Source organism: Octopus sinensis, linkage group LG26 (genome assembly GCF_006345805.1).
Source record: "Octopus sinensis linkage group LG26, ASM634580v1, whole genome shotgun sequence".
NCBI lineage: Eukaryota > Metazoa > Mollusca > Cephalopoda > Octopoda > Octopodidae > Octopus > Octopus sinensis.
The window spans coordinates 15,412,484-15,432,947 of NC_043022.1; the positions used below are offsets into that span (position 1 = coordinate 15,412,484).

The 20,464-nt window shown below is 39.6% G+C and overlaps 1 protein-coding gene across 1 annotated transcript in view; it reads left to right on the top strand.

The window, feature by feature from the left end:
- The window catches only part of LOC115224772, a 39,389-nt gene extending 19,838 nt beyond the window's left edge, over positions 1 to 19,551 (top strand). The window contains exons 2-8 of the mRNA XM_029795681.2: positions 2,706 to 2,838; positions 4,033 to 6,030; positions 11,306 to 11,458; positions 14,716 to 14,896; positions 16,431 to 16,520; positions 18,242 to 18,402; positions 19,062 to 19,551. Of these exons, the coding sequence (XP_029651541.1) occupies positions 2,706 to 2,838; positions 4,033 to 6,030; positions 11,306 to 11,458; positions 14,716 to 14,896; positions 16,431 to 16,520; positions 18,242 to 18,381 (2,695 nt within the window). The 3' untranslated portion in view covers positions 18,382 to 18,402; positions 19,062 to 19,551. The remainder of the gene's footprint in view (positions 1 to 2,705; positions 2,839 to 4,032; positions 6,031 to 11,305; positions 11,459 to 14,715; positions 14,897 to 16,430; positions 16,521 to 18,241; positions 18,403 to 19,061) is intronic.
- The last annotated feature ends 913 nt before the right edge of the window (positions 19,552 to 20,464 follow it).

Sequence of the window (20,464 nt, forward strand, 5' to 3'; positions counted from 1 at the left end):
CCACTAGGCTCCCGGAGTGGTTGGCGTTAGGAAGGGCATCCAGCTGTAGAAACCTTGCCAGATCAAGATTGGAGCCTGGTGCAGCCTCCCGGCTTGCCAGTCCTCAGTCTAACTATCCAACCCATGCCAGCTTGGAAAGCAGACATTAAACAACGATGATGATATGTATGTGTGTATATATATATATATATATTTCTTTACTACCCACAAGGGGCTAAACATAGAGGGGACAAACAAGGACAAACAAAGGGATTAAGTCGATTACATCAACCTAGTGCGAAACTGGTACTTTATTTATCGACCCCGAGAGGATGAAAGGGGAATTTGAACTCAGAACGTAACGACAATATATATATATATATATATATATAATGTACATACATACATATACATATGTTATTAGTATTGTTTTTTTAATTGTATTTTTGTATTTATATTCGTGTAAAATCGTCTGTTTTTCCATCCTTGTTTTTGTATACATTTGATGCTTTTTTCCAAGGAATCTAATGCTCTTAGCTTAGTTTTTCCTTGGGGCTGGCCAGATTAGAGCAATCTCAAGATTAATCAGCCGAAATTGTGAGGATGATCCGGTTCTTGACTGAAGATAAAAGGCTTCAAATGACCCATCCTTGTTTTCTTTGTATCGTCTATCTGGATGTTTTGTTGTCCCCTTTTGTATCACCTAGTTGTCCGGATGATTTGCATTCTTGTCCCATTTTGTATTTTATTTTATTTATATACATATATATATACACACACACACACACAGACCTATGTCTACTTGTGTAAATTTGTCTGCCTATCTGTTTACTTATGTCTGTCTCACCGAGGCATCTCTCCTCAATAAATAATATCGACCACCGTCACCATGACAATCAAGCTCCATTGTCTCGCATTTACGCAACACTTTGCCCAAATACCTTTTGACCCACCCTGACCCCACCCTTTTTTTTTTACCAGCTGTTTTGGATTTTGTCGTTAAACACACATGCATGCACATGAAACCACATGCACACACACACGAATATATATATATATATATATATAATTATATAAAGATACATAATGCAAACATACATACACACACACACATACATATATATATATATATATATATATATATAAAAATAAATAATGCAAACTTACATACATATATATATATATACATAATGCATACACACACATATACACATGTATACATACATATATATATATGCATACATAATGCATACACACACAAGCGTACCTTAATAATACATTCATACACACACAGTATTTTATTGCTGTCAATGTTATCAAAGTCAGTTTCACTAATCCTGGGATTAGCAGAATCCACTTTCGCGGAATTCAGGAAACAACATGTTTTTCTTGTTTTTCTATAATATTGATAATAATAATAATAATAATAATGTCGTACATTGGTGCAAAGACCCAGGTATTTCTGAGGACAGGGGTTAGTGTTAATTCCTTGGATTAGCCTTTGTATATAAACTATTGTTGCCCACCTTTTGTTGTTAACTCCAAATATGCCATTTCCCACAGACCTGTGAACAAAAGTGTTCCAGGTATACTCACGCAACTCCTGGTGCTTTTATTGTTTTTTTTTCTCTCTTTGTGTTTATACTCTTTTACTTGTTTCAGTCATTTGACTGTGGCCATGCTGGAGCACCGCCTTTAGTCAAGCAAATTGACCCCAGGACTTATTCTTTGTAAGCCTAGTACTTATTCTATCCTGTCTCTTTTGCCGAACTGCTAAGTTAAGGGGACGTAAGCAATGTTGGGGGGACAAACACAGACACACAAATATATACACACACGTACACATACATTTATATACATTTATATATATATATATGTATGTGTGTGTATATATATATATACATACACACACACATATATACGACAGGCTTCTTTCAGTTTCTGTCTACCAAATCCACTCACAAGGCTTTAGTCAGCCCGAGGCTATTGTAGAAGATCCTTGCCCAAGGTGCCACGCAGTGGGAATTGTCTCAAAGCTTTGAGATTTCAATGTTGTTAATTTTAGCATGACATTGTAGGGTGGGTGGGAGAGGCCGGATCTTGATAATTTGAGCATAAGCACAGGTAAAGTATTTTGACTTTGTTTAACCCTTTCGCTACCATATTTCTGTTGAGATGCTCTAATTAATTTTAAATATAACAAAGAATTTAGTAAAATAACTTAGTTATCATTAAGCTAGTGTTAGGAACATAAATTGTGACTAAGGTTTGATGGAAGATTTTAATTCAAAACTTATGAAAACAAGACATTTGTACTCCAGAGCTAGTTTCAGCCAGGTTGGTATCAAAAAGGTTAAGAATTGTTTCTCTATTATGTATTTTAACCCTTTTGTTACCCTATTTCTGTTGAGATGCTCTGTGTTTCTTTCAATTACTTTAAATATAGCAAAGAATTTAGTAAAATAACTTAGTTATCATTAAGCTTGTGTTAGGAACATAAATTGTGACTAAGGTTTGGTGGAAAATTTTAATTCAAAACTTATGAAAACAAGACATTTGTACTACAGAGCCAGAACCGGTTTCAACCAGGTTGGTTATGAAAGGTTTAAAGGCTGATGGATTAAACATCATGATGATGGTAGTGGTGGTACTTATTTAAATATTTGATTGTAGTTTGTTTATTTCAAGCAGTTTATTTATATTTATGTTTGTTATTGTTGTTGTAGCTTGCTGACCAAGAAGATCGTGCGCAAGAAATATTTACAGCACTCAAACAGAACCAGTTTGAATTCCGAGCAAAAGACTCTCCTTACCGACGTTATCATCAACTTGTTGTTTGAATTCAATGTAGGAAAAGATGTAAGTTGGGGCTTCATTGCTTTAGAGAAAGGGGCCAGGTTGTTGTTTGTCTTTTTGTTTTTTTTCTCTTCCTTTTGATACCATTCCACCTGTGACCACCCATCTTGGTTTTATGGTATCCACTTCCTGTCTGATCTAAAGCTTAAACTTTCCCTTAAAATTCTGTGTTAATTTATGTTCCAAACGCCCAGCTTTTCACTAAATTCTTCATTGCCTTTAAACTAAACTGAAACAATTTAGCGTATTTCTACCTACACATCGAGCAGGGCCACCTACCTGAGTGGGTGTGTGATGAGTTCGCCTTCCTACTTTGCTACAATGTAGCAAAGACCAAATTTGGTTTTTGCTACATTGACTCTAAGGATTTTTGATTCTAAACCTAGCTTCCACATCCGAAATTTCTTTTCTAGTTCTGGTAGTGATTCTGCTATGAGGGCCAGGTCATCAGCATAGAGGAGCTCCCAGGGGCAACCTGTCTTGAATTCCTCTGTTATTGCCTGGAGGACTATAATGAATAAAAGGGGACTGAGGGCTGAACCTTGGTGGACCCCTACTTCTACCCGGAATTCTTCACTATGCTCATTGCCAATCCTAACCTTACTAACAGCCTCTCTGTATAGGGCCTGTACAGTCCATATTAACCATTCGTCAATCCCCAGTTCCCGCATCACCCACCAGATAAGGGATCAGGGGACCGACCCTATCAAAGGCTTTCTCCAAACCCACATGGCATCAGTGGTGCTTCTACCCGGCACAAAACCGAACTGCATCTCATCTAAGCAGACTCTCTTCCCCTAATGAGTTGGGCTATGACCCTCTCCGTGACCTTCACCACCTGATCCAGTAGTTTGATACTCCTGTAGTTATTTCTGTCTAGAGCATCACCTTTACCCTTGTAGCAGTTGACTATGGTGCTGCTATGCCAGTCGTTGAGTATGACTCCATCATGAACTACCTGGTTTACAATGCGGGTGACTAGGCCATAGCCCGTGTGTGGTGTATATATATATATATATACACACACACACGATTGGGATGATTGGAGTATATATAGCTTGTGTGTGGCTGTATACAATCAAGTTTGTCTTAAAGACAAAAAATGTAATTAATGAAAATAAATTTGTTTAATTAAAACTATATGTTGATTTGTTTTTCTTTTCTTTTTTTTCTTTTACTCTCTGTCTCCCCTCACAGAAATCTGCAGATGAAGATGACAGAAACACCGAGATCAAAGACACAACATCACCAAAAGCATCCGAAACGACAGTCTCACCAGAGGACAAGAGCACAATAGAGACATCAGATAGCGTCAAAGAAAAATCAGACGGTGATGCCAAAAATGGAAAGGAGTTGCCAAAAGAAGCAGGATCTGTTGTTGATGATGATGATGATAATGGTAGTTGTGAGATTAATGGCGATGCTGCTAATTGTAAGGCTGGTGCCAAGGATGACCAGAATATTGGAACTGACCGAAAAAATGATGTCAGTTTGGAGAGTGATGCCAAAAGCATTGATAATGTTAAAAGCAGTGAAAATAACTTTGGTGGCGTAAAGAAAGAGGTAGATCTGGAGACTGATGCAGTCAAAGAAAATGAAGATGATGTTAGTGGCGGTGGGGATGGCGGGAATTTACCGGATTCTGTGCATGGAAGTTCCAAAATGATGAGCAAGACGATTGGCGTGAGTCATTCACGAAGAAACATTCGAGTCATTGCGAAACCGACTCGGAAGGAATTGACATCTATACAAGAAAGTGGTAAGAATAAATCACCTGGCATTGCAGAAACCAGCATAGTTTCCCCAGATGCTGACGCTGACGTGTCTTGTAACGATGACAGAAACGATTTAAAGGTCTCTGAGGAAAAAGAATGCCAAATCTCGTCGTCTCTGAAATCTTGTACAGAAGATAAATCAGCCAAGTCGGTGCCAGTTCCAAATTCAAAGAGATTGTCAGCATTTGAGGTTCTTCACTCTGTTCTTGAAGACAGCAGTGATGCCATCAGCAGCTTGCACAGTGATGAGGATGTAGGGCAAGAGACGGACGAGTCTGTTGTGAAAAACGTTTTGCATATCAGGAACACACCGTTCTCTTTACTTTCCAGTGATAGTCAGGAAGTGACTGCGGAGAAGAATAATGTCACGAGGGAGGAGATGGGCACACCAGTTCGAAGCCGCTTTCACAAAGCATCCCTTGAGTTAGATAATGCTAGTTCCGATAGCGCTTTCACGCCGCCAGCCAAGCTGAGGAAGCTAATACAGATAAGTGATTCGTCCGAGTCGAATAATAGTCCAATTAGAATCCGTCTGTTTCGGAACCGTATCATAAACAGTACCTTGGGAAATGTGAAGTCAAAGAAAGCCAAGAAAATCATCGACAGCGATTCCGATAGCAAAAGTCCATTCAAGGTGGAGAACATAAAGGGAGGTGATCCTGATAGTCCAGTGTTGAATACTACACGAAAGAAACGGTCTTCCGGTCAAGCGGTGAAAAGTCGACAATCCAAGAATGAAGCAACAGCATGTGATAATAACAGAACGAAGAAAACGGTGAAGCCGTTCACGATTTCTTTGTCTAAAAAGGAAATACTTAAAAACTCAGATTCTGATTCTGGTTCCAGTTCCGATCTTGACCGAAATACGGTCAGAAGCAAAAGACAGATGGCCAAAAGAAGAAAACTGTCCGATTCTCAAGATGACCAGCCACAACAAGTAGTTTCTTCAGCATCATCGTCCCATTCAGAATTGGAATCGGATGACCTGAAACTTTCACAAATCAAACTGTTATATTCTCAGAATCAAAAAGAGTCGAGCAGTTCAGACAGTGACGAGGATCTACTAATTAATTACGCAGCTGGTGGTGCCAAGCATCACCTTACTACCAAAGAAGCAAGCAGTAAACCCTGTGGTAAAAGCGGGCGAGGTGGTGGTGGTGGTGCCTTCACGTCCAAAGTGAAGATCATTCGTGAGAAAGGCCTAAACAGCTCTGACAGTGAAAACCCAGCATCCAGATCCCTGTCTGCTGCAAAAAAAGAAGGTGCTGACAATTCCGTTTACACTATGCGCATTATTCGAGAGAATGTGCCCGTCAATTCCGAAAGTGATAACGCATTGCAACATGATTTGCCTACCTGTGATACAGCGACGATGACCAAAGGTGATGATAGCCTGGATGACGATAAGCTTTCTCCAGAGGTGAGAAAACCTTCTCTTACCCCCCTAACACACCCTTTTTTAACCCAATACAATGACAGTTTTTCCTTTGACTACGACAGTGTATTGTCCGACTTCCATAAGGAAATAGCAGAGTCACAGACCTCAAAACAAAAGAAGATTTATAAGACTCTTTACCGGAGTCAGCGTTGTTGTTTGCAGGACTTTGTGCCAGAAATGCCATGTCTAACTCCTAGTTCGATCCATGATGCACAGCTACCAAAAAATCTCTACCGTTCCACCTCACCCCCCCATTTTAGTTTACGCAAAAGAAAAAAAAAACTTACCAAAAATTGTTGAACCAACAAAAGCACAAAAAATGGAATATTGAAATCAGAAGCAAGTCGTATCTGAGAGATAATATCCAACTGTGCCGTTCTTTATTGTGCAGAAGTTGATTTGGCACTGAATGCCTGACCATTTAAGGATGGTTTTTTTTCCCTTTAGTTCTTTCAACTAACAGATTCCAAGACTGTGATCAACAATAAACACAAAATTTTTTTGTTTGGCTTATATATGTGTGTGTGTGTTTTATCCCATACTTCATTTCAAGAATGGTAAATGAATCTGTGTTTGACTGTCTTTCGTGTCGATGGCATGTAAAAAGCACCGACCAATCGTGGCCGCTACCAGCGTCCCCTGGCACCTGTGCTGGTGACATGGAAAAAAGCACCCACTACACTCGCGGAGTGGATGGCGTTAGGAAGGGCATCCAGCTGTAGAAACACTGCCAGATCAGACGAACCTGGTGCAGCCTCCTGGCTTCCCAGACCCCGGTCAAACCGTCCAACCCATGCTCAGACAGGATGTTGACAAGGGGCCAGCATTGCTATGGCAACAAGCCGCAGTATAGTATGTGTTGTATCCACTGTATGAGCTCATTGCATTTGAGACCCCATCTGATAGGGTGCAGTGTTATTGTGGGTTAATAGGGGAGATGGGATAAAGGTCCTTCCTGAGTCATATGGAAGGGTTGCTTTCCTGGTTTCTCTGGTGCATGTATTCCCTTCCGAATGGGATGCTGGTCTGTTGCAGCATTACTTGCTTTTGCCAGCCAAGTGGACTGAGCTAACATGAAATAAAGGGTCTTGCTCAAGATCACAACACATCACCCAGACCTGAAATTGAAACCACGATCTTACGATCATGACTCCAACACCCTTAACCACTAAGCCATCCACCAGTCTATTTCTGTATGGTGGATCCACATTAATCTCTAAGGTATATACAGCCAGTTTCTTTGCTGTATTTCCCCCCTGGACTGGATCCCAGTCCCTCACAGGATTACTCACTATTACCAGCTGAGTGAACTGGAGCAACGTAAAATGAAGTGTCTTGCTCAAGAACACAACACGTCGCCCAGTCCAGGAATTGAAACCACAATCTTACAATCATGAGTCCAACAGCCTAACCACTGAGCCATGCATCTCCCCCAGTCTCTTTCTGCATGGTTAGTCCTGTAAGGAGCATAGAGTTGGTTTCCTAGTTTCTCTGGAGGGGTTGCCACTTCAGGATGGAATTAATAATTTTTACAAGCTGAGTGGAGTGGAACAACATGAAATGAAGTGTCTTGCTCAAGAAAACAATACAGCACCCAGTCCAGGAATCGAAACCTCAGCCTTACAATCATATCTCTGACACCCCTGACCATTAAACCATCTGCCTCCACCAATCTATTTCTGTAGAGTAAATTACTCTTTACTCTTTTACTTGTTTCAGTCATTTGACTGCGGCCATGCTGGAGCACCGCCTTTAATCGAGCAAATCGACCCCGGGACTTATTCTTTGTAAGCCCAGTACTTATCCTATCGGTCTCTTTTGCCGAACCGCAAAGTGACGGGGACATAAACACACCAGCATCGGTTGTCAAGCGATGTTGGGGGGGACAAACACACACATATATATATACATATATACAACAGGCTTCTTTCAGTTTCCGTCCACCAAATCCACTCACAAGGCATTGGTCGGCCCGGGGCTATAGTAGAAGACACTTGCCCAAGATGCCACGCAGTGGGACTGAACCTGGAACCATGTGGTTGGTTAGCAAGCTACTTACCACAGAGCCACTCCTGCACCTAAATTCACACTAATCTTTAAGGAGCACACAGCCAGTTTGTCTGTTGTACAGTTACTCATTTTTGCCATCCAGGTGGACTGGGGCAATGTGAAATGAAGTGTCTTGCTCAAGGACTCAATGCACAACCAATCGTTTCCCTTTGTTTTCCTCCTTTTTCTTTCTTTATAATGACTAAACTCCTGTTTTCTTTCTTTTGCTTTCTAACTGAACTTTTGATATCAGCTTTTATTGTTGCCATTACTGTTGTACTGTTTATAATAATAATAATATTGGGTTGTCCGGAAAGTTCATGCCGATTTTTAAAGGAAGGAAAAAGGTCAATAAATACTTGCCATTACATTTTTAGTCAACCAAATATGAACCATTTTGTTGCACAATGCGTCTCCATCTTTCCTTTAACTTGAAAATACCCTCTTCACAGAATTGAGGTGGTTTCGTGGCAAGGAATTCATCAAGGTATCTTTTTACATCATCTAAGGAATTGAAATTTTTACCATTAAGACTATTCTGCAGAGACCTGAATAAGTGGAAATCCAAAGGAGCAATGTCTGGTGAATGTGGAGGGTGGGGGAACACATCCCAGCCAAGCTGCAGCAATTTTTGTCTGGTTCCCAAAGCATCAATACCGAAAATGAACTTTCTTATCTTACAGTTTAACCCTTTAGTGTTTAAACCGGCCATATCCGGCCAAAATATTCTACCTGTTTTATGTTCAAACTAGTCAGATATGGTCATTCATAGCTACCTTATTGTGTCATTTTAAAAATAAACAATCACATCATTGAAAATCTCAAAGCCATGAAATGATGCAAGATTAATTTTATATGGTGTGAATACATAAGCTTTACTTTTGACAGAATAATCTGAATGCTAAAGGGTTAAAGGGTTACAGAATTAACACAGGTTATAGGAACATATAAAGCGGGGTCCCAAGATTTTACGCTAAGTCCACCTTCAGGTAGACCCACGATACGGCCTCTTTGAAATTCAAACAGTTCCAAGGCGTCTTTTGTACATGGCATGATTAAGCAGTCACGTATAGAACCTGAAGCATAAAAATGTCAATTAGAAAAAAAAATACAAGTTAAAAGAAACACAAAACAATATTTTGTAGGGTGTATGTGTGTGTGTATATATGCTTATGGTGTGTAAACATCATGTCAAGTTTGTTTTGCATTGAAAACCTAAGTGGATGAGATCATGCAGAACCGACCAAGAAATTAAAATTTCCATATATATATATCTCCTGTGGTATGTATATTTTGTTAGTGTTTGTGGGTGGGTGTGTTCACTTGGAATCAAAAGAAGTGAAAATGTGACTATTTCTGTTAGTTCCGCCTTTCCTAGTTTATTGTCACATTCCAGAGTCCTGGAGAGAGAGAGAGACAACTGCCAATTTAGACCGCACCTTTCACAAAAGGAGGTCTGATGACACATTCAGCTAACATGGGTGTGGACATGGCTGCGTGGTAAGAAGTTTGCTTCCGAACCACATGGTTTCAGGTTCAATCTCATTGCACGGCACCTCAAGCAAGTGTCTTTCTACCATAGCCCTAGCCTGTTCAAACCCTTGTGAGTGGATTTGGTTGATAGAAACTTCAAGAAGCCCATTGTTTATGTGTGTATATGTATGTATATGTGTGTGTATATACATACACACATCAAAATTATTTTAATTTCATTTAACCCTTCAGCATTTAAACCGGCCAAAAATATTCTGCCTGTTTTATGGTCAAACTGGTCTCTCACACCAACCCTACCCTTTACCTTTTTACTTGTTTCAGTCATTTGACTGCGGCCATGCTGGAGCACCGCCTTTAGTCGAGCAACTCGACCCCGGAACTTATTCTTTTGTAAGCCCAGTACTTATTCTATCGGTCTCTTTTGTCGAACCGCTAAGTGACGGGGACGTAACACACCACCATCGGTTGTCAAGCAATACTAGGGGGACAAACACAGACACACACGCATACATATATACGACGGGCTTCTTTCAGTTTCCGTCTACCAAATCCACTCACAAGGCCCTGGTCGGCCCGGGGCTATAGTAGAAGACACTTGCCCAAGGTGCCATGCAGTGGACTGAACCCGGAACCATGTGGTTGGTAAGCAAGCTACTTACCACACAGCCACTCCTGCACCTATATACACACACACACACACACACATACCACTTATAAACAAGGGCAAAAGAAAAACATTTCAATGCCAAATATGCCGAAATAGACTTAATTGTCAATAACCATATAATTTATCACTATAAGCACACATCTTTTGACGATTAAGTCTATTTAGGCATATTTGGCATGGAAATATTTTTCTTTTGCCCTTGCTTATAACTAGTTTAAATGCTGAACTGCTAAACCATATCATACCATCTTAAAGAAAGTCACATAACACACTGTAGTTTTAGCTGGATAGCCATGGTTGGAACGCCTTTTGATATTCTTCATATTTCGTCTGCCAGCCTCGTCTGGCACCTGTGTCGGTGGCACATAAAATCCGAGCGTGGCCGTCTGCCAGCCTCGTCTGGCACCTGTTCGGTGGCACATAAAAACACATAGCGTGGCCGTCTGCCAGCCCGTCTGGCACTGTGTCGGTGGTCTTGGCACATAACACCATCCGATCGTCTGCCAGCCTAGTCTGGACCTGTGTCTGGACATAAAAATCACCCACTACACTCTCGGAGTGGTTGGCGTTAGGAAGGGCATCCAGCTGTAGAAACACTGCCAGATCTGACTGGACTGGTGCAGCTTTCGGGCTCCCCAGACCCCAGTTGAACCGTCCAACCCATGCTAGCATGGAAAGCGGACGTTAAATGATGATGATGATGATGATGATGAGTATTTTCTTTCATCATTGTTTATGTAATATTTTTTTGTCTCTGCCATTTTGGTGGAGAAGTTGATGTATTTGAATCCATTTTTCTGTGAGGAAGTCTGCAGGGTTTTTTGGGGTTTTTTGCCTTTATCATGAAACTGGAATAATTCTTCTGTTTTGTAAACCGTTTTCTTTTGTGGAGAATAACTTCAAATGTATTTTGCTGTCTTTTCATCCTCTCCACCTCGTGACCACCATCGATAACAAACAAAAAAAATCAAAAACACCAAACTAAAACACCCGGTACGTGTATGTATGTATGTATATATATATATATGTGTGTATAATATACAAAAGGCATCAGCTGAAGTAGAGAACAGTGACGAAGGGGACTCCAAGAACGGATGCAATGGGCAAGAGGAAGAGGACACAGACTCCGACACTTCGTTGTCGTCATCACTGTCATCGTCATCAAATATTTCATCCTCCAAGAAAAACACCAGTGCAAAGGTGAGTGTCAGGTTTATTCAGCCACCATCTACCCCTCCCCCCCACAAAACATTATACACCCCACACCTCACACACACTCATCACGAAGCCAAAACTTCACAAATCCTTACTCTTTACTCGTTTACTTGTTTCAGTCATTTGGCTGCGGCCATGCTGGAGCACCACCTTTAATCGAGCAACGCGACCCCGGGACTTATTCTTTTTTGTAAGCCCAGTACTTATTCTATCGGTCTCTTTTGCCGAACCGCTAAGTAACGGGGACGTAAACACACCAGCATCGGTTGTCAAGCAATGCTAGGGGGACAAACACACACACAAAATAGATATATATACATATATACGACGGGCTTCTTTCAGTTTCCGTCTACCAAATCCACTCACAAGGCTTTGGTCGGCCCGAGGCTATAGCAGAAGACACTTGCCCAAGATGCCATGCAGTGGGACTGAACCTGGAACCATGTGGTTCATAAGCAAGCTACTTGTGTATATATATATATATATATATTCATATACATATATACGACGGGCTTCTTTCAGTTTCCGTCTACCAAATCCACTCACAAGGCTTTGGTTGGCCCGGGGCTATAGTAGAAGACACTTGCCCAAGGTGCCACGCAGTGGGACTGGACCCGGAAGCATGTGGTTGGTAAGCAAGCTACTTACCACACAGCCACTCCTGCGCCTATGTGCAAATTTTTTTCTTTTTTTTTTTGCCAGTCTTGAGATGTTTCACAATCTCACCAACTCAAAGCTCAGAGGAACAGTTTCCAAAACTAAAGCTTCTACTTAATATACCATTATCTATCTATCTATCTAGCTATATATATATTACTTTGTTTCAAATCTTGTTTTTAACATATGCACAATTGTGTATGTGTCTATACCAGTGCTTTTCAACCTTTTCGCTGGAGCGGAACCCCAAGGAAACATTCCACTGGCTCGAGGAACCCCTGTGCAATAATTTAATAGTCTTATGCACACATATCTGCACAGGAGAATTAAAAATTACTGCCGATTTTAGCAGTTTTGTAACTTCTTGCGGAACCCTGGTTGAAAACCACTGGTCTATATGTATGTATCTATCTATATATCTATATCATCATCATCATCGTTTGATGTAATATATATATATATATATATTAACAATTGAGGATAAAATCTTTAAAAGAAGTTATCAGTAGTCAGCGTGAAAAACCTCGTAAGAGAAAAAATCCGTAAATTCTTCCTCTTTGAAAATATTCATGTGATATGTAACTGAATTCTTTTTTAAAATGATGTGTTTTGAAGTTTTGCATTTGGTAAAATTTTGTTTATTTTTAGTAGTTTTGACCGCATTGGTCCCTCTTAGCGTGTTGGTATCTACGAATAGTAGTACCCTCAATATAATATAATATAAATATATATATATATATATATATATAATATAATTCGAGACAAAACCACTATTTTAAAACCAAACAAGGAAAGACTTAATCAATACATAAAATTTTAATATAAATTAAATAAACCGCCACTACAAATGTTTCATGTCTGCTCCGACAATCTTCAGGTGGATTTTCGATCTTCTAATCAGTATCAAATTTTGATACTGATTAGAAGATCGAAAATCCACCTGAAGATTGTCGGAGCAGACATGAAACATTTGTAGTGGCGGTTTATTTAATTTATATTAAAATTTTATGTATTGATTAAGTCTTTCCTTGTTTGGTTTTAAAATAGTGGTTTTGTCTCGAATTATATTATATAATATTTTACTATAAAATTGGATTTAACCCTAAATCTGATTTTTCCCTGTAATTTTGGATTCATTCCCTAATATTTATTATTATATATATATATTACTTTGTTTCAAATCTTGTTTTTAACATATGCACAATTGTGTATGTGTCTATATGTATGTATCTATCTGCCTATCTTAGACCGTTAGCCCCTGCACGCATTTTTTCTCTCTGTGTTTCTTTTCTGTGTATCTTTCTGTCGAAGAGTGTAGGCTCAAAACGTAAAAGACTTGTTCTATTTCTATTCCTGAGTGCTATACTAATACATTTGTTTGTTTGTACTCCACCTGCCTTCGTCTTTTGTTTATTTTCGTAAACCTTCCCGTTATATATATACCTATCTATATATCTCGATATATATATCTATCTATCTACCTATTTGTCTGTCTATATGTCTATCTATCTATCTGTCTGTTTGTCTATCTACAGAGAGTTACTTACTTGCAAATAAATGTGACATTATTGACCGAGGTTACCGTGGTCTTTTCCGTAGGCTTTTCTTTCCACGAATAAACCTTATCTGCTCTCCCCTTTACACGTTACATCATGACATTTCTGTGATACATGATCCTTATTGATTGTTTTTTTTCTTTCCTTTTTACGATCCCTTTTGATCGAAAACCTACAACCTACCCCACTTATTTTTTCCTCCCCAAAAAGAAAAGCTCTACTTTGTAATTTGTCCCCTCTGTGTTCAGCCCTGTGTGGCTAATAAAGAAACATATCTGTTTGTCTATCCGTTTATCTACCTATAGCAGTATCGCCCGGCGTTGCTCGGGTTTGTAAGGGAAATAACTATATAAGTATTTTTAGAGATGTAAAGTATAATAGCCATCTGAATATGGCTAACCACAAAGGGTGGGAGGGGTACTGTAGCTTTTTACGTTCTGAGATTTAATGATAAATTTTTAGAGAGTTACTTCCCTTATATATGCCAAAAATGGGAAAAATTGATGGTAAATTTTTTTTTAAATCGTAGACTCATCGTAGACGTGCGCTAATACCCAGAAGGGCTCGATATGAATCACGACTATAAGATACCCGGTTTTGGTTAAACTGCACTGCAAAATGTGGGAGTAGTTAGGAATCTAAATCGTAGGAGACAGACAGCACACAACCTCACTTTTATATATAAAGATTTGTCCATCTGTCCATCTGACTACCTATTTATCTATGTACTTATCTACCTATCTGTCTATCCGTCCGTCCATCTATCCACCTCATCAGTATTTCAACGTCCCCTGCTGCTTTCCATGGATCTGCCAGAATTCATGGAAGCAGATTCTCTCTGAATGTCTTATTCTTCCATGCATGGGTGACAGACAGACTGAGAAGTTGTAAAGTTCCCTTTTTACTATTAATTTCTTTGTTTTATTTCTTCTTTCTTTGTTGTGCTTCTGTCATTGGACTCTGGCCATGCTGGGGCACCACCCTTCCATGTTTCATTCATTTGCCTTTTTACTTTTTTTTCTGAAACAGAAAGTCAGTGCTAAAGCGACGGCCGATTCCGTCGAAGAAAGCTCTCAGGTCAAACTGTTTCGAAGAATCTGCCGAGCTGCGGAACTTTTTGTCAATTACAAGAAAGAATTCCAGGACTTGAAGACAGACAGACAGAAATGTAAACGCTTGAGGGAAATACTAAAAGATGCTGGTATGACAGGTGAGTCGGTTCCAAGTGGATGATGGACCATTTTCTTTCCTTGTCTTTCTCTGCCTCTCTCTCTCTCTCTCTCTCCTTATAATCCTTTTTACTTGCTTCAGTCATTTGACTTTGGCCATGCTGGAGCACCGCCTTTAGCCGAACAAATCGACCCCAGGACTTATTCTTTGTAAGCCCAGTACTTATTCTATCGGTCTTTTTTGCCGAACCGCTAAGTTACGGGAACATAAACACACCAGCATTGTTTGTCAAGCAATGTTGGGGGAGGGGGGGACAAACACACACACACAAATATATACACATACATATATATATATATATACATACATATATATATATATATATATATACGATGAGCTTCTTTCAGTTTCCTTCTACCAAATCCTCTCACAAGGCTTTGGTCGGCCCCAGACTATAGCAGAAGCCACTGTGCAACAACATAAAAGACAACACAATGCAATACAAGGGGTTTTTCTCATGTAAACAATGTAAAATCCCAATAGGGGAAGTGCTTTAAAGGTCCTGTGGAAAACCCCCCAAAAGCCATCAGTGCCTGATCAATAGGGCAAGAGCCCTTCTTTTGTCTTTCACAGGTGTATGCTCAGAATTGGTCCTTTTACATTGGCCATTCTTCCAACAAACTTGCTACAACGCAACTCTTCCTTCTCTGCCCTCAACTTCCTTTTCAAGTGAAACTTGAAAAAGTTGATTAGGGTTTGGCCAAATAGGAAAGTATCTGACCTTAGCCCTTTCAAACAAGTCCTCCATACTGTCTCTTTTGCTACAGCCACCAGAGAAATAATAATAATAGTAATTTCTACTTAAGGTACAAGGCCTGAAATTTGGGGGAGGGGGACTAGTCGATTGCATTGACCCTAGTGTTTCACTGGTACTTAATTTATCAACCCCAAAAGGATGAAAGGTAAAGTTAACCTTGGTGGAATTTGAACTCAGAACGTAAGGACGGACGAAGTACTGCTAGGCATTTCGCCCAGCGTGTTAACGATTCTGCCAGCTCACCACCTTATTAATAATAACAACAATAATTTCTTGGCCTGCACAAAACTCTTTTACTTGTTTCAGTCATTTGACTGCGGCCATGCTGGAGCACCACCTTTAATCAAGCAACTCGACCCCGGGACTTATTCTTTTTTGTAAGCCCATTACTTATTCTATCGGTCCCTTTTACCGAACTGCTAAGTGACGGGGACATAAACACACCAGCATCGGTTGTCAAGCAATGCTAGGGGGACAAACACACACACATACATATATATACGACGGGCTTCTTTCAGTTTCCGTCTACCAAATCCCCTCACAAGGCATTGGTCGGCCCGGGGCTATAGCAGAAGACACTTACTTGCCCAAGATGCCACGCAGTGGGACTGAACCCGGAACCATGTGGTTGGTAAACAAGCTACTTACCACACAGCCACTCCTGCACCTGTACCTTTTTTAACGAGGATTCTTAAGTTGATTAAATAAACCGCTGCAATTATTGGATGAATTAATTAGTTGATTTATTGTGTTTCAGGCCGTCCAACAATGAAAGCTGCGGAAAGAATACGTTTGTTGCGCGAAGCTAAACAGTTAAACAAGGACAATATTATATCTTGTGATTCAGGTAAGTCCTGGCTTTATAAGCATTTTACATCAGGAACAGAGCAAAGAATGTCTGGCTGCTAATCATCATCATTGTTCGACCGTGGTCGAGACAATGGAATTTACCATGCTACGCCAGACTTCACGGTCCATCATAGCATTACGGAGGTCCTGTTGCTGGATGCCTGTATCCCTGGAGATTACATCAGGGTAGGAGAGTGTGCGCCCTCTGGTATTGCGAGTAGATGGCTTCCAGAGGAGAAGAGTAGAAATTACCTCTTTTTCAGCTCTACAACAATGTCCAGCAAACTGGACTCTCCTACCTTTCACAGGAGATGACACAGGTGGTAGTTTCCCATATATTTGCATTTTGGTTGGATGGCGCTTCCACGAGAGATTTTGAGCTCTCATAAGGAGGCGAGTGTAGGTTCCATCCAACCGCCTCTCAAGCTTCTTTGATAACGTCCAGGTTTCTGCTAAGCTACAGTTATGGGTCTACTGACTGGGTCCTCGTCACAAACTGTTGGACTAACTCTCAGTGAACAGGTCGCGATCTTAAAGCTACGAAAATATTTTGGCAAATGAAATTTAAATGTTGAAGTGAATCTAACGGTTTTTGTGTGTTTCTTAAATGCCTTATAAACACCTTCCACTCTGCAATTGTGGAACTACTAACCTGCTGCTTATCAATGAATAGATGTGATCTCTCTCTCTCTCTTAACCCTTTTGCTACTGTATTTATTTTGAGATGCTCTGTGTTTCTTTCAATTACTTTAAATCTAACAAAAGAATTTAGTAAAATAACTTAATTATCATTCAGCTAGTGTTAAGAACATAAATTGCGACTAAGGTTTGGAGGAAGATTTTAATTCAAAACTTATGAAAACAAGACATTTATACTCAGAGCCAGAGCCGGTTTCAGCCAGGTTGGTAACAAAAGGGTTAAAAAAAAAACTAGAAGGGGATAATTCATTCCCTCCCTCGTCCTCTGTTATATATGTATATGTAAGTGTATGTATGTATATATATATATATATATATATATTTGGCGTTAGGAAGGGCATCCAGCTGTAGAAACACTGCCAGATAAGACTGGAGCCTGGTGCAGCCTTCTGGCTTCCCAGATCCCCGGTCGAACCGTCCAACCCATGCTAGCATGGACAACGGACGTTAAACGATGATGATGATGAATCAAGATTAATCAGAAAAAAAAAAAAATCAAGATTAATCAGCCGAAATTGCTAGGATGATCCGGTTCTTGATTGAAGGCTTCGAATGTCCCGTCTGTGTTTATCGTCTTCTAAATGTTTTACGTTCTTGTCCCAGTTTGTATTTTTCTACATAATATATGTATGTATGTATGATGGCACATGGCTCAGTGGTTAGAGTGTCGGGCTCATAATCACGAGGTAGCGAGTTCAATTCCCAGACCAAGCAGCATGTTGTGTTCTTGAGCAAGACACTTTATTTCACATTGCTCCAGTTCCCCCAGCTTTAGAAATGAATTGCAACATCTCTGGGGCCAAGCTGTATTGGCCCCTTTGCCTTTCCCATGGATAACATCGGTGGCATGGAGATGGGCAACTGCTGGTCTTCCATAAACCACCTTGCCCAGACTTGTGCCTCGGAAGGTAACTTTCTAGGTGCAATGCCATGGTCATTCATGACCGAAGGGGCTCTTTACCCATCACCCTTTTTATATGCGTGTTTAACCTTGTATTATTGCTTTTGTTGATGTTACAGGTCGATCCCGTAGGAAACGAAAAGGGTTTTTCTCTGTGGAAAACTCTCCTGCCAAAATAGTAAAATCTAAGCCCGAAAGCTTCCATAACCTGAAAGGAGTTGTGGACAGTGAAGGGTCCGGAAGCGATATGGAAACATAAACCAAACAAAAGGAGCCGAAGGTAAACTATACATGTTGTGTATACAGACTTGTGATCAAGGTGGTTCCAGCCTTGACCATCACCTCTTATTTTCATGCATCATGCATGTTTCTCCGATTACTACAATATCCTGTGGGTCCTTCGAGAAAGACCTGGGTCCATTTTCTGCTTACTTTGTTTATGTTAACCATTTAGTCAAAGAGAGAAAGAGCAGCACGGTCCATATGGGCCCTTATTTCTTTTTATTACTTATCATTTATTAATATTTATAATTAATTATCATTTATTAATTATTATCATTTATTAATGTTATTAATTATCATTTATTAATATTTGTTATTAATTATTATTATCATTTATTAATATTTATAATTAATTATTAATATTTGTTAATTATTATTATTATTTGTTAATTATTATTTATTAATATTTGTTATTAATTATTATTACCATTTATTAATATTTATAATTAATTAATATGTTAATTATTAATATTTGTTAATTATTATTATTGTTATTAATTATTATTTATTAATATTTGTTATTAATATTTATAATTAATTATTAATATTTGTTAATTATTATCATTATTTGTTATTATTGATTGCGGTATTTTTTTAAAAATAATTTTCCTTTTTCCAAGCCTGTGACCCCGATTTTCTTTCGTTTGTCTTTTTCAGATGCCGGAAACAATCCCTGTGATATTGTAGGAAAAGATTCTACTTGACTCTTGAAATGACTCTCTCTCTCTCCTTCTTCATTTGAGTTCTTCCTGCCCCCACCCCCCACTTTCCAACAAACACCCAATGCATATCCCATACCTTGCACACCACACACACACACACGACAGATTATTTACACACACAATTTCATTCTCTCACACACATGCTTAGATACACACGTTCAACACACATTCGTTCGTTCATACACACACACTGGACCATGATATTTTGTAGTCTTATCTTCCCACACACACACACTTTCTCTCTCTCTCTCTATTGTCAACTAAAAGCATTGTCTCACAATTTTATTGATATCTTTGTTCTCTCTCTCTCTCTCTCCACTTTCCTCCTTCTTTCTTTCTGCCCCTCTCTGTCTCTTTCTGTGTTTTTCTCCATTACTGTTTCTCTTTCTCTTCTCCCCCCTCTCTCCTTCCGTTACTCTCTTTCTCTCTCCCTTTCTTTGTCTCCATCTCTCTCTCTTTCTCCACTTCCCTCCTTTCTTTCTTTCTGCCTGTTCCCCCCTCCATTCTTCCTTGCTCTTTCCCTCTCTCCTTCCGTTACTCTCCATCTCTCTCTTTCACATATACACATTCTTTTTTGTTGTTTTACTATTAAGCTTCATGCTAGTTTCCCTTTTTTTTATTTGTTACATCTAAACCAAGATCAGTGATTCAATAAAAGTGTAAAATCAGTAAAAAAAAAAATTTTTAACAAACCAAATCAAGGAAGGCCAGTTGTTAAATGGGACCCCAGTATATTACTGAGTGCCTGTTGTCTTGATGGCAACGAAACTTCTCTTGAATGGTGTGAGACATTTTAATATAGCATGGAACTTCAGGGAAGTATCTGCTTCTGCGGCCCTGGCCTGACCAGTGCCTTATAAATGCAGGAGACAAGCTGTAGGGGGCCCAGTGGAGACACAGACTGCTGTAAGGGGTGGTGCTTAGTGCTGCATTTAGACTGACCGTAGATGAAGCAAAGGGAGAGGCACAAATAAGGAGAGCTTGGCCTGCTGTCGTCCACTTTTCCATGCTTTTGTCGAGCCTTTTTTTTTTTTGCCTTTTCGTGGTCAGTTGACCCTCCAGTTGTCAGCCCTCACCTGTTTCCAAGCAAGGTCATATTTACCCACTGGTCCTCTCAACACAAACATTACAATGACCAGACATGTTTTCATGGAAGACGGTAAACAACACTGCTTGTACGACAGCTACATTCGTCTACGATCTATGCATGATATCAAGACAGAGATATCAACACCCACACATATTGGAAAGAAAATTATGATAAACTTAATCATCTTTTAATGTCCGTTTTCTGTGCTGGCATGGGTTGGACAGTTTGATTAAAAACTGGTAAGCCCG